The 13,268-nt window shown below is 38.4% G+C and overlaps 1 protein-coding gene across 1 annotated transcript in view; it reads left to right on the top strand.

The window, feature by feature from the left end:
• The window catches only part of LOC117379073 (CUB and sushi domain-containing protein 3-like), a 319,068-nt gene that overhangs the window by 104,845 nt on the left and 200,955 nt on the right, over window positions 1-13,268 (top strand). The window contains exon 4 of the mRNA XM_055225479.1: window positions 793-990. Within this exon, the coding sequence (XP_055081454.1) occupies window positions 793-990 (198 nt within the window). The remainder of the gene's footprint in view (window positions 1-792; window positions 991-13,268) is intronic.

Below are 13,268 nucleotides of genomic sequence, written 5' to 3'. Positions count from 1 at the left end.
TTTTATTTGAACATCTCAACATCTTGGAACAAATAAATCAAGTTCTATTCTAGCATTTGTCCTAAAAGACTTCTCCAAACACGCTGTAGAAACTGTATAACTAAAAGCTTTTGGTAATAGGTTTGCGTAGGCTTTTTCTCTGTTGCTTTTGGGGCGTCATTAGTTCAGTTGGTAGAGTTTTTGTCCATCAATCCAAAGATCAGTGGTTCTAATCCTGCTCCCGACATAAACATCATTAGTTCAGATCCATGGGTCAATGCTGTCATAGTGTCCCTGGGCAAGGCACTTCACCCCCAGTGTTACACCGGTGTACAAATGGGTGAGTGATTCCTTGATGTAAAGCGTTTTGAGTGCCTTGAAGGTGGAAAAGTGCTGTATAAAAATATTACCATTTATACTAGTGGGAAATATATGGTTATTTTTAGCTACTACAATGAGATTTATGACGTCGAAGTTTGAATTATGAACTTCTATGACTCACTGTAGATACAAACTAACTACTTAAGTGCTGCATTCTGTTATTTCTGTACTGCATTTCATATGTTTGTAACAGTTTTGTATGGTTTAGTTTCAATATTATCGTTTGTTGTCTATATCTACTTCAGCAATATATCGCACTTAAAAATGTGTTGCAGCCACAAAGTAAGGCCAATATTTTTGTACCTACACAGTCTCTTTGAATGCTGAAGAAGAACAAAGCCTATTCATTTATTGGATGACATCTACCTCCAAAGTCTAAATTAAGCTAATTTAAGATACAACCTCACCATTATACTGTTTTCTTTCTTGCAGAACTTCAGAGCTCTTCGTGTGGTAACCCTGGAGTTCCACCCAAAGCCGTGCTGAGCGGTGGTGGGAAGTTTGCAGTGGGTGATCGTGTACACTACAGCTGCGTTCCTGGTTACGTTTTGGACGGCCACGCTACGCTAACGTGTATCACAAACGCTGGCAACACTGCGGTGTGGGACTTCCCCGCCCCCATTTGTCGAGGTATGTGGTTAAATATCTGTACGTGTTTGCATGGCATGTGGTTGAGTGGCTGTTTTGTACGATGCTCCAATAACATCTTCAAATATGACTTGAATTAAAGGATAAGTAAGTCTCACCATCTTCAAATGAACACAACTGTTCCTTTACTGTCCCTTTGGGGTACAAAAGGGCTAGTGGTTCAAATTTGGCTATAAAGCGGCAAATAAAAGAATATTGCAATCTTAATGGCATTTCCGATTTTGTAGCGAAAAACCTGCATCTTCAGCAAAATATGTAGCCTATGTTGTTGCTTCTTCCTTTGAACATGCCGTTTTTTGTTTTTTTTTTGTTCCAGTCCCAAGCTTCATTAGATGCCAAATTAAAAATACTAGTTAAGTTGAACATATTGACTTGATTTACGACTTACTTCTCCTTTAACGCACCCATCTGCAGACTCATATTATGTATTTTCTGCTGGAGATGGAAAGACAGACAGACATGTGTATGTGTGTGAGTGTACATATGTGTAAGCGTGTGTGTCTACATGTGTACGGCAGGCGGTCGTAAGAATGTGTGACCCCGATAGTTTATACTTGCATAGTGTTCCTCTTCCCCACTATTTAATTAAACCGTGTGTGGGAGAAAAAGAAAAGGTGCAGCATTGGTGGAGCCTATTTATAGAGGATGGGGTAGGTGGTGATGGTCGGCGGGCTCACTGCTGTTTAGTGAGACACACTTGAGGTTACACTGTACACACCGAGCTCTACTTGTATTTGTACATGCATTCTTATATTCCCTATATATGATGTGGGCGTATACAAATCCACTGTCCAATGTGAGCTGGGTGGCGCTGACAGGCACATATTAATTACGGCTGAGGGGCATTAGGGCTCGGAAAAAATAGGAAAATGACCCAGTATATATTTAGGTTCATGAATATTCAACTAAGTACATGTAAGGCATCTGGTTACTCCAAATGTGGTGATGATTAAGGTATTGACATTTTTATAGCATTTAAAAAAACAAATCTGATGATTGTTGAAATATAAAAGCTGTGGTCTAACAGGTAGTACATTCATAAGATCTCCAGTTGGATTTTAAGTTAAGTCATAACATTGCAGGACAGGACTATCATCTTTAGAACAATGACTGAGACATTTAATTAGGTTTAGGTCTAAAAACCCTTATTTATCCCCAAGGGGCAATTGTGTTTGGAGTGACAGATTGCAACATAAAAGATCACACACACAGCACTTCACACTGGTCAGGTGCTTGAACAATATGGACAGCAGAGCTGAGCGTAAGTGCAAATAAGGTGTAAACAACAAAATTAAAACATAAAATTATGTAAACACTTGGCTATGCCTTATTACACCTCTGTGTTTAGAAGCCGAATGGCAGAGGGAATAAAGGAATTAGCAAATCAGTTTGTTTTCCTGCTGGGGGAAGGTAGCGCCACCCAGAGGGCATCAGGGAGAATCTCTCTATTAAAATGTAATCTGAGATTGGGGCTTCTGGAGCACCTGTCTTCTCCATAAAGAGTTGAGGTTGGGCATCTGCACACCTGTTATCTTTGAGCAGATTTTTACAGTGTTGCAATGTCTTCATATACAAGGGATCTAGAGCCATATTGTCAGAGTCTTAACCACATGCACCTGCCCCTCTGTGAGTGCCAGTTTGGCATTTAGTGATGTGGAACACTGCAGAATCCCCTGTATACTGAACAGTGCATGTCAGCAGCATACATGTTAATGGTCCGATGGCTGCGGCAGGATCTCTCAGGGGGCACCAAGTCACTGTGAGAACGGGTGGTATATAGGAGAAAGGGTTTTGTCGTTTAAACATGCTGCGGAAATTCAACACAAGGCAATATTATCATTAGAGGCAATAGACAACTAACAGTGAATGCTGAGGGTCACTTTTAAATAGTGCTTTTCTACCCATGCAGTGGACTCTCAAACACTCACTATGCACTCACATGATTCTGGGAGACACTTAACCATAGTTACTAGCTCCCTAACTTTAACCTAAACCCAACCCTTGAATATTTTAAGCCATATCTGAAGTTTAAATCATGCTGCTGATGTAATATAAAAGGATTTACGTCATGTGAACCTAATTTTAGTCCTCATAAGGCAGGCAGGTCCTTATGATGTGAGTGTATACAGTTTTTAGTGCAGACAATGTGATAAACACCCGCCCACATGTTTAAAAATCAATGTACTACCCAGACAGTAAAGTCTACTAACTGAGCTACTAACACTACACCCAGTCCAATGATTTTGCATCGGTAAAATACACCTATAAAACACAACAAACGACACCAGTCTCTGAAATGTGGCCAGTTATTCTGTTCTAAACTTTTATAGCTGGAATATAAACCGCAGCACTGTAACAGATTTGATCAGATCTAACAAGTAAGTTGAGTAGTTTCGGGCGATGTAGCTTTAAATGAAGTTGCCAATTCCCTCGGTGTCATTCTGTGCCATATTTACATATTGAAGAAAAGTCATTACTGTGAAGATGAGGCTTCTCCAGTATCTTATTCAGCATTTCCATCCCCCTCCCCCCATTTTTACTCAGCGATTGCTAATACCGCACACACTCCCTGACCCTGGCTGAGTCATGTGACACTAGGCAAGTGCTTTCACAGCTCCCTGCAGCCGATAGTGTATTCATGAGGAGTGCTAAGTTGTCATTTACTAGATTGTTTTGCTTCTGTCTCATTCATTCATTAATTTATCCCCACGATGATCTTTTATTTTTCATTATTGACCTTTGCTTTCCCATTCTTTTCAAGAATCCCATTCTTTTCAATGGCGAATTCGGGAAAAGTTTCACCTCAAAACTATGATATAAAGTAATGTTGATTGGTGTAAAATGCTCTATGTTCATCACCAACTCTCTAGATGTCTTTAAAAATGCTCTGTAGTCCGAATATAACTCATTCGCTGTCAAAATCGCCTCATACAGAATAATACAACCTAAATGGCAATGGCGAAGCCCACATAAACTTACACTGGTAGCTTTTTTCTGCTTTTATGAATATTTAGAATGGACAGAATCTTATATACTGGTGCTGATCTCTTGGAATACAGCTGAATTTATTTATTTAATTAATGTATACTCATGATATTCTTTGAAATTATAAAGTAGACAGTTTAATTACTTGGCAAGGGAGCATTGTTCACTGTCTGTCTTCTATTCAGCAAGGGGCAGGGAATCTTGGCGTTGTAACTTTACCAATACCTCAAGTTCAGTGAGTTCTTTTAGAGGGCTTGTTGTGAATACTAGGCCTGTTACTATATCCGCTTATTGTTTTATGTATGAAAGCTGGAACAATATATTTTTGAGGTCAGTATTTATCGTGTGTATGGTTTTGTTGCGCTACTCGGTATTTTTGGGGTATTTTTTGGCTATATGATAATATTTAAGCCGTGGTTATTGTGTCTGTGGTATAAATGAGTTTCAATATTATTGTTTATCGTCTATATTTACTTCAGCAGTATATCGAACATCAAAATGTGTTATCGTGACAGGCGTAGTGAGTTCCATTGTGCATAAGACATCAGAAACAATGCGATGTACGGTTCTGCTGATTTGTGTGTACTCACTCATCATCACCTTACCATATGTTCTGAACTGCAGCAGAATAGGACTTGGAGGTGAACTGTAATTCTGTTCGAGGAAAGATGGAGGAGGAAAGAAGGGAGCAGGCAGAATGGCAACTTGTCAGTGCTGGATTAGCAATGTCTCTGTCACTCTGTCAGTGAGGCTAAGAGGAGCTAAGCTACTAATATGTCCAGCGCAGCTCCCAGGCACACAGCTTGGCTTACAGTACTGAAACCCCAGAGCTAATGCCAGCACCAGTACACATTATGGTACAGAGTGATCAACTTGAATTGAAGACGTTTGAAAGGCAAGGTTTAAACTGGTATATGGTGGTGATCCCTGAAAAAGTCGTATGTGTAGGATTTCCATTGTGCTAATAATAATCTAACCCTTAATTAAATAAAGCAACAATAGAAGACATAATTTCCAGAGGTGGAAGGAAGGAATCAGTTTTGTTAGTTAAGTAAAAGCACAGATACTGCAGCAAAAGAAATACTCAAGTAAAAGTAAAAAAAAAGTATCACAGGAAAGGTAAAAGTATATAGTATTTGCATGGATTTTGAGGTCTTATAAGGCTTTAAATGTGATTTTGTGCATTTTTTTGTTCAGTAGAAACAATTATATTGAATTTTTTAGCTTTTTTTATTTGTATATTTTTGTTTACTCAAGCTACGAATGAAATATCCACTTTAAAATTTTACTTATTACAGCACAGATACCTAAAATGTCTTTCTGAGTTCAGAACTTTCCACCACTCATCATTTCCTATCAATCCTGCCTGTATTTCTTTGTTATTTGTTTACCTATGCAGTTTTCTATCTGGTACTAGGTTGTGTAAATACATGACCAGAGCACAGTACTTAATAGGTACAGTGTTCCTGGCATTAGTTTACAGGTAGAGATTTATAGCGTTGTTAAATGACCTTACCTCAGTACATTGAAGAAAGCAATCGGATGATATCAAAAGTAGTAAAGTCTGAGTAACAGTAAGTTGTGTGACATCATAGCCATCTTCTCTGAGATGACTAATCACCTTAAGTACCCTATAGCTACAAACTGCGCTGTACTTTAAAGATGGAGAGAGTTCTGACGAGAAAGAAAAAAAGAAAATCATATGTTTTCTCATTTCCCTTCTTTCTTGAACATGATGTTACTTGAGTATATACCATATGGTTATTTTCACATCTGGACTGGAGCTGAAATGTTATGATTGCAAAAACAGCATCCAGATAACCACTGCTGAACCCGTCTTTTTGTAGTTCATTTTCCTGCCCAAAGAACTAACCCAAGTGTACGACAAACACAATATGTTCACTATCTGTTTGTGGCTAGATTTGTGGCAAGACAAATTCACATTAAAGGTTCTATATTACACAGAATTGACTCCTGTCGAGCTTAAATATAATGTTGTTATGTCTTCAAAAACATACCTGGAGTTGTGTTTTGTTTCATTCATACATGTTCCAGTAATCCTGTATTATTAGTCTGTCTACATCTCCAAAGCTCAAAATGCTCTGTTCTACCTTGTGATGTCATCAAGTGGTAGTTTTCAGGTTTACATCTATCCTTTTCATTTTATTCAGTTGAGATTGGTAATTCCAGGGCTGAAATTATCCAAATGATTCTTATGAAGGTGTATGCAGTTTAAACGTGTGAATAAACACAAGAAAACACAACTCCAGGTGCATTTGCGATGAGGAAACAACATTATAACATAGATCAGAAAATGGCGTAATGTGGGGCCCTTAAACATTTTCTTTTGATTGAAACCCAGAAAAATGCCTGGAATATGAAAAGTAATGTGTGTGTGCAGAGGCTGTTTAATTTAATGTTTGACAGATCTCTGAGGAAAAATGAAAAGCGAATTTGACTTACTTTTCTGCTTGCTTTAGCACACTCTGTTGCAAATGGCTCTTTCAGTCACATTCCTTCCTTTTGGGGAAATTGAATGCTCCAGTGTAATAGGATGCTGCCTGGAGCGGTGATAAAAGGATACAGAAACTAGAGGCTAGACATGTTCACTTGGTCATTTACTTCTCTCAGACTGGTGTGGAAATCCACCTAATATGTCTACACTTGACATGCGTAGCCATGGATGGAGTAAAGCCTATTTCACAATCACTTCTCCAAATACCCCCTCAGTATTAGAGGCCTGCTGTATCAGCACCGCCTCTGTGTTCGGCCCATGAGTGTAATATTCCAGAGAAATACTGCGAGGCAACTGCATGCAATGTATTATGTATACTTCTGCAATATGGGCAGCAATATGAGGCTCAGACAGTACCGCACATGTGTTATACTGGGGTTTGAAAGAGAGAAGTATAGACCATCATTTTTGAGATATTGATCAAACACAAAACATTATTAATAAACCATGAATTCTTTATACAATTTTGTATTTCAATAGATAGCGCAATTACATCACAGTAGTTTTGAGTCCATCTTCTGCATTTTTATCACTGAAGTAACGCCGATATTATATTTTATCTGCGTTTCACTCGTGCTTCAATGCCGTGGGGCAAGAGCAGCGCTAGGTTTTTGGTCAAGAGCTGAAGGATCAGCCCATTGTGCGTGTTTATGATGATGGGAGAAATATTACTAGTCAGATTTGAGGTTGCAAAAATACCCCAAAAACCCCTAACCTCTTGAATCTGAATGCCTTCCAGTTGCAGTGCAGGTCCGCTCAGTTTCATGAGGTCTTTGCATAATGCACACTGAAACATCTTTCTCGGCCAAAAGACTTTTTTATTTAAATCCAAGTCTTGTGCCGGATACTGTACACTGAATGTTAATATCCACCATGGAGCTAATTCTACCATTTTTCTTTTTCTTGGCACAGAATTATTTACAGGGCAGAAATATATCAGCATTCAAGAAATTTCAAATCCACCCAAGCACATGCGCATATGCCAAGTTGGCCTGCAGAGTATTTCATCATGATCCCCGTGATACAGACTCTTCTTATGAATATTCATGGTTTTGGGCAACTGGGAGTGAAGATAAACAATGCCCAAGTACAACTCTATCTCTGAAGTACAGTCACACATACACGTAACCTCCAAATATGAACTGAAAAAGTCCTGAAACCTATCTGGCTTTAGCCCTTGAGTAGTATTTGTGAGTGAGAATCCAGCGTGTAAGACTTTTGAAGCCTGGGTTAGTAATTGTGACAGCAGTATGTGTTTCAGTTTCAACAATATATAGGCAGTTGGAGTGGTGGAAGAAGTAGTCAGCGTTGTTACTTAAATAAAAGCAAAAAATATTCAAGTAAAAATAAAGGTATCACATGAAAAAATCGACTTAAGTAAAAGTATTAAGCTGCACGTATAAAAATTGACTTAAAGAGGAAAAAGTAAAAGTATTTCGCACAGATTTTCAGAGCTAATAAAGTTTCAAAAGAACAAAATCTTTATCAAAAACACCTCAACAGAAACAGTTAAATCAATAACTTGTTCTGGCTTCTTGCTCAAACTATGAACGTGTTAAAAAAAAACACCTCCGTCTTTTCAGCAGCTGTCAAACTTTTGAAAAATACTTCCACTTTTAGTCCACTTCAAATCATAGTAGTAGTAGATACCTGCTCTCAAATATAGTGAAGTAAAAGTAAAAAGTATCCACTACTTTTACTTCATTACATTCCACCACTGGGCAGTTGTCAGCGATGAGGATTTACAGTAGCAAATTGTAGTTATGTTTGTACATTTTGGCAAGATGGAAGACAATTTATTAGTTGACAATAGTAATAATAGTAGTAGCTGTTGTTGTAGTACAAGTTGTGGTTCTTGTTGTTTTACAGCATTAAAACATATATAATAATTGTAAAAAGTAAAGCTGACTACTTCGCGGATTTCCCCTATTGCGGGTTATTTTCAGAACGTAACCCCCACGATAAACGAGGGACCAGTGTAATATTTTTTTATAGTTGTAGTTTTCATAGTAGTGGTAGCTTTAGTTGTCATAGTACTGGTTGTTGCTATGGGTATTACTAGAGTACAACTGCTTCTGTTTGAGTACATTACAAGTGCAATATTAAAAAGTAAATGGTGGCAGGGATAGAAAGTAAGTTGATTCGTGTTAGATTCTAAAAGTAATAATTCTACGACAAAAAAACGTATTTGACTAGCTGCGCGACGGAAATGAAATGAATGTGTGTTTTTTGTGTGTACTCCCGGTAATAAGACCGAGCTGCATATTCTGCGTGGCTGTTGGGCAAATATTGGTGGAACTGATGCTACTAATGCTGCAGCAGGATAGGAAAACACTTGAAGTTTGTTGTGGAAAATGCCAATCGCTGCCTCTCTTACGGCAAAATACTTGGTTCTTGTTGTCCCAGAGTAACCTTAGAGACGTGATCTGTCAAATCGCGCAACACTTTTAGCGATTGCACGGAGTTGCATTTGTGAATGAAAGTGTAGTTCGGGTTTTATGAGGGGAAAAACTTGCCTCTAATTATTTTTGACTACACGTTTATACATAATGAAACACTGTGAGCTTCTTAATATGCAGAATGTTCATAGTTTAGAAGCTTGATGATGAGGCTAATTGCTAATGTGTTGTGAATTGTCTAGGCCCTGATGTAATATCTCGCTTAACTTACTAATATGTTTTTCCTTCAGACGAAAGCAGTTTACTTTGAAATGGTCCATCGCTCCTAAAATAGTATCGTAGATGGTTTAAATAAGTTATAGTTCTGATCTAGCTTTGTTAAGTTTGATTACTGTGCCGTTCAAATTGGTTCTTTGGGTTGATTTTATGCGTTATTTCACATTTAGTTTGGGTTTACATCGAGAAACCCAAGGGCACGGCGGTACGCAGCTGTTCCTACCCAGAAAACCCACAGATACGTTCCCTTTTAGATTGACTCGTGAGCTAGTCTGAAAACAAAGTGATGAAATGCTGTTGTAGACTCCTGTACATATGCGTACTGAACAGTGGCTTTTAACATTGTGCTAGTGTCAGGACATTGCATTCTGCTGAACTTGGGTGTTTGCCTATTTGTATAAACCTTTTACACTCTCCATAGGGTTTCTGCATTGTGTGCGCGTGAAGGTGACAGGTTTTCAACTGCTTTTAATGTGTTATTTTGCACGTTTATTTTGCCCCGAGCAACAAATACTAGCGAGTAGACAGCATTGGTGAGACTGTATTTGTATATTTGTATAGATGTTGCATGAGAGTGATGGAGAATTTTCAAGGACCCTGGTAAGTGCGTGATAATTGCATATGAATGAGGCAGATAATGGTAATAATTCACATGGTAATACACTGTAGCAACCAGATACCAACACTGTTACTCTTGTGTTTTTACAGGTTTAAGTTAAAATCCCTAATCTACGAAACTAATTTAGTTGCTTAAAAATGTATTAAAAGATATAACATAACAACAATAGCTCATTTGGTAGAGTCTTTGTCCGCTGATCCGAAGGTTGGCGGTTCGAATCCCGCTCTCGACATAAACATCATTGGTTGAGCAGTGACGGCCGGTGATCCACAGGACCAAAAACACAGAACTCAGGGAAAGGTTTAACAGTGTTTATTTACAGAAGCGCAAAGTACAAAAAATGACAGTAGATCTATCGGTGACTCGAGAGCGGGGTGTTTGCCGTGGTCCAAGGGTAAAGCGGGGAATAGCAGGGTCTGAGACGGGATGGACAGAGATGGGAGAGCTGAGTGGGATCTGGTGAGGAGCAAAAGTATCCAATTTAAAGTCAAAAAGCGCAAAAACATGAACTGAGCCGTGCATGGTGTACCAATAGAGATACGCGTACGATCTGGCGCTGAGTGTCAGGTCCTGGCTCCTCTTATCCTCCCCAGGTGCAGCTGATTGCAGTTTAGCTCCAGGTGTGCACGGGAGAAGCCAAAATCTCCACCCCAGCTCCAAAAGGGAGGGGAGAAAGTGCAAAAAAAGGGCAGGACCGACAGGAATCATGACACTTAACCCACCGTGCCCCGAGTGTCTGTGTACTCTGATGTATGAACGCGTATGTGAACATGAACATGGAAGTGGCTCCTTGATGTAAAGTGCTTTGAAGGTGGAAAAGCGCTATATAAAAGTCGTCGTCGTCGTAGAGGTCGTTTTACAATTAAACACTGTTACTAAAATGAACAAATGCAGATAGAGCGTAAAGTGTTTTTCGAAATGATTTGCGTAGAAGCAATTAAAGGTCCACACTTGCGGTTTGCTTTTGTAAAAGATGTGAAGGCCGTGGCTGTGTCAGAGCCGTGTGACCTCAGAGCAGCAGTCAGCCTTTGTTCCATTATTAATAACACTCTGTCATAACTGATTCACTGTCTCGTTTTTTCACATGACCGAATCCCTCTGCTATCAGGAAGCAAGGAAAATCACAGCTTTTTAGGGAATCAGGCCAATACATCTGAAGAACTAACTGTCAGCACTTTATAACTTAGTGCACTTGTCAAAATAACACAATAAAACACAGTTGATAATTTGATTAAACTGCACTTCTCTATTATGGTGTTAAGAAGAACGCGACATCTCTGTATTTTTTATATAGAGAGATATTAATCTGGTCCCCAACTGCTGCCACCGTGGCTGAAAACATGGTGGTGCAATCAGTTTTTTTCATTGATTCTGCAGAAATCCACAATGTTTTCCTGTGAAATATTTTTGTTTTGATATGGCTGGACTATAAGCCACTTGTCAATCACGCTCCATCTGAACTCGGGGGGATGCAGCAGCGACCGGACTCACATTTTCACAAAGGTGTATTCAGGATCCCGGGCAAATTGAGGACAGTGGCGGCGGTCACACATGCACTCAGAGTCTGATCAGGTTTCTGTTGCTAAAAGATCAGGCAAATTACAGGAAAATGGCAAAATCATGTCATTTCTTGGTGCTCGTGGTCTCTCAGATCATTCTGCTCTTTGTACGTCATTTAAGATGTCCTCAGGGTCCACACATCTGATTATCATCTCATTCTGGGAGTATGTAATCACAGAGTCTCACATCAGATCATACAGGTAGTAGTAGTAGTAGTAGTAGTAGTAGTAGTAGTAGTAGTAGTAGTAGTAATGGTGGTAGTAATAGTTACACTTGCAGTAGTAGCAACAGTAGTAGTAGTAGTAGTAGTAGTAGTAGTAGTAATGGTGGTAGTAGTAATGGTGGTAGTAATAGTTACAGTTGCAGTAGTTGTAGTAGCAGCAGTAGTGGTGGTAGTAATAGTAGTAGCAGTAGTAATAGTATAGTAAGAGTTGCAGTAGTAGTAGTAGTAGTAGTAGTAGTAGTAGTAGTAATAATAGTAGTAGTTGCAATAGCAGTAGTAGTAATAGTAGTAGCAGCAGTATTAGTGGTGGTAGTAATAGTAGTAGCAGTAGTAATAGTATAGTAATAGTTGCAGTAGTAGTAGTAGTAGCAGCAGTAGCAGTAGCAGTAGCAGTAGCAGTAGTAGTAGTAGTAGCAGTAGCAGCAGCAGCAGTAGTAGTAGTAGTAGTAGCAATAGTCGTAGCAGCAGTAGTAGTGGTGGTAGTAATAGAAGTAGCAGTAGTAATAGTATAGTAATAGTTTGTAATAAATTATTCCACAAAACAAATGCAATTATCCACAAATAAACATATTTTGACAAACAAAAAGCACGCATGGTCTAAAAATATCATCATTACTTCCACCTGATTCAAAAAACTTCACACTTTCTGTCATGTTTGTGTTGAAGATAGAACAATCAACACCTCAGGAACATAACGGCTGGTTTCTTTTATAACAGCACATAATGAGCCAGTTAGTAGTTAGGATGCAAGAACAAGTGACACCCGCACAGTGACCCCAGCCACAGCGATCGATGAACACAAAGGGGCAAAGGTCACATGGCTGTATTGTTCCTCTTAAGGAGATCATCGGTCTGTCAGGATGTCACTGTACTCCAGAGCTGTAACTCACCTCTTCATCACACTCAATGTTCAGTTTAGAGTTTTATGGCCAAGCTGTTGACACGAGCGCTAATTAAATACTTTTATTTGTGGAACATCTGCTCTTCAGTTATGCTCGTTATTTCATGTCCATAAATAATCACTTTCTACCCCAGCTCACTATTAGCGTTATGATGGTGAAAAATTCTCCATTGTTGTTTGAACATATAATTTTTTAATGAGATGCCCCAGATAGCAATTGCTCAAATTTTAATCGAGGTCAAATTATTTCATTTTGTCAGTGATATAATTTGGGGTTTTTAATCCAATTATGTCAGTAAAAGCATAGAGTCATGTTATGTGCATGATCGGCATTGAAAGGTTTTTGTTTTTTTTAAAGAAATATAATTGAAAAATGAGCGGAAAATATCTGTATTATCTTATTTTATTTTTGCCATACAGTACTTTTTTCTTTTCTTTTTTTTTTTTAAGAAAAAAAATATTGAAAAGTTAAAATTAGGGGAAAATATCTGTATTATTTTTATCATTGCCATATTTTTTTTTCTTTCTTTTCCTTCCCTTTTTAATATTTTATTTACTATACTATTCAAAGTATACTTAAATACTGTAATGATGCCCATTTATAATTACAGTCCATGCTTAATACTCTAACCCAGTGTTTCCCAATGGTGTTTTTCTTGAGCACCCTCTTTGCATTGTCTCACATTAACGGTACAGTTTCTTTAGTAATTATATATTATGTTTATTAGTACATAAACATCTTCATAAACTATTTGTTCATTATAGACTAGTAAGATGTATTT

The sequence above is a fragment of the Periophthalmus magnuspinnatus genome, chromosome 11, assembly GCF_009829125.3.
Source record: "Periophthalmus magnuspinnatus isolate fPerMag1 chromosome 11, fPerMag1.2.pri, whole genome shotgun sequence".
NCBI lineage: Eukaryota > Metazoa > Chordata > Actinopteri > Gobiiformes > Gobiidae > Periophthalmus > Periophthalmus magnuspinnatus.
This window is presented reverse-complemented; position numbering and strand designations above follow the sequence as displayed.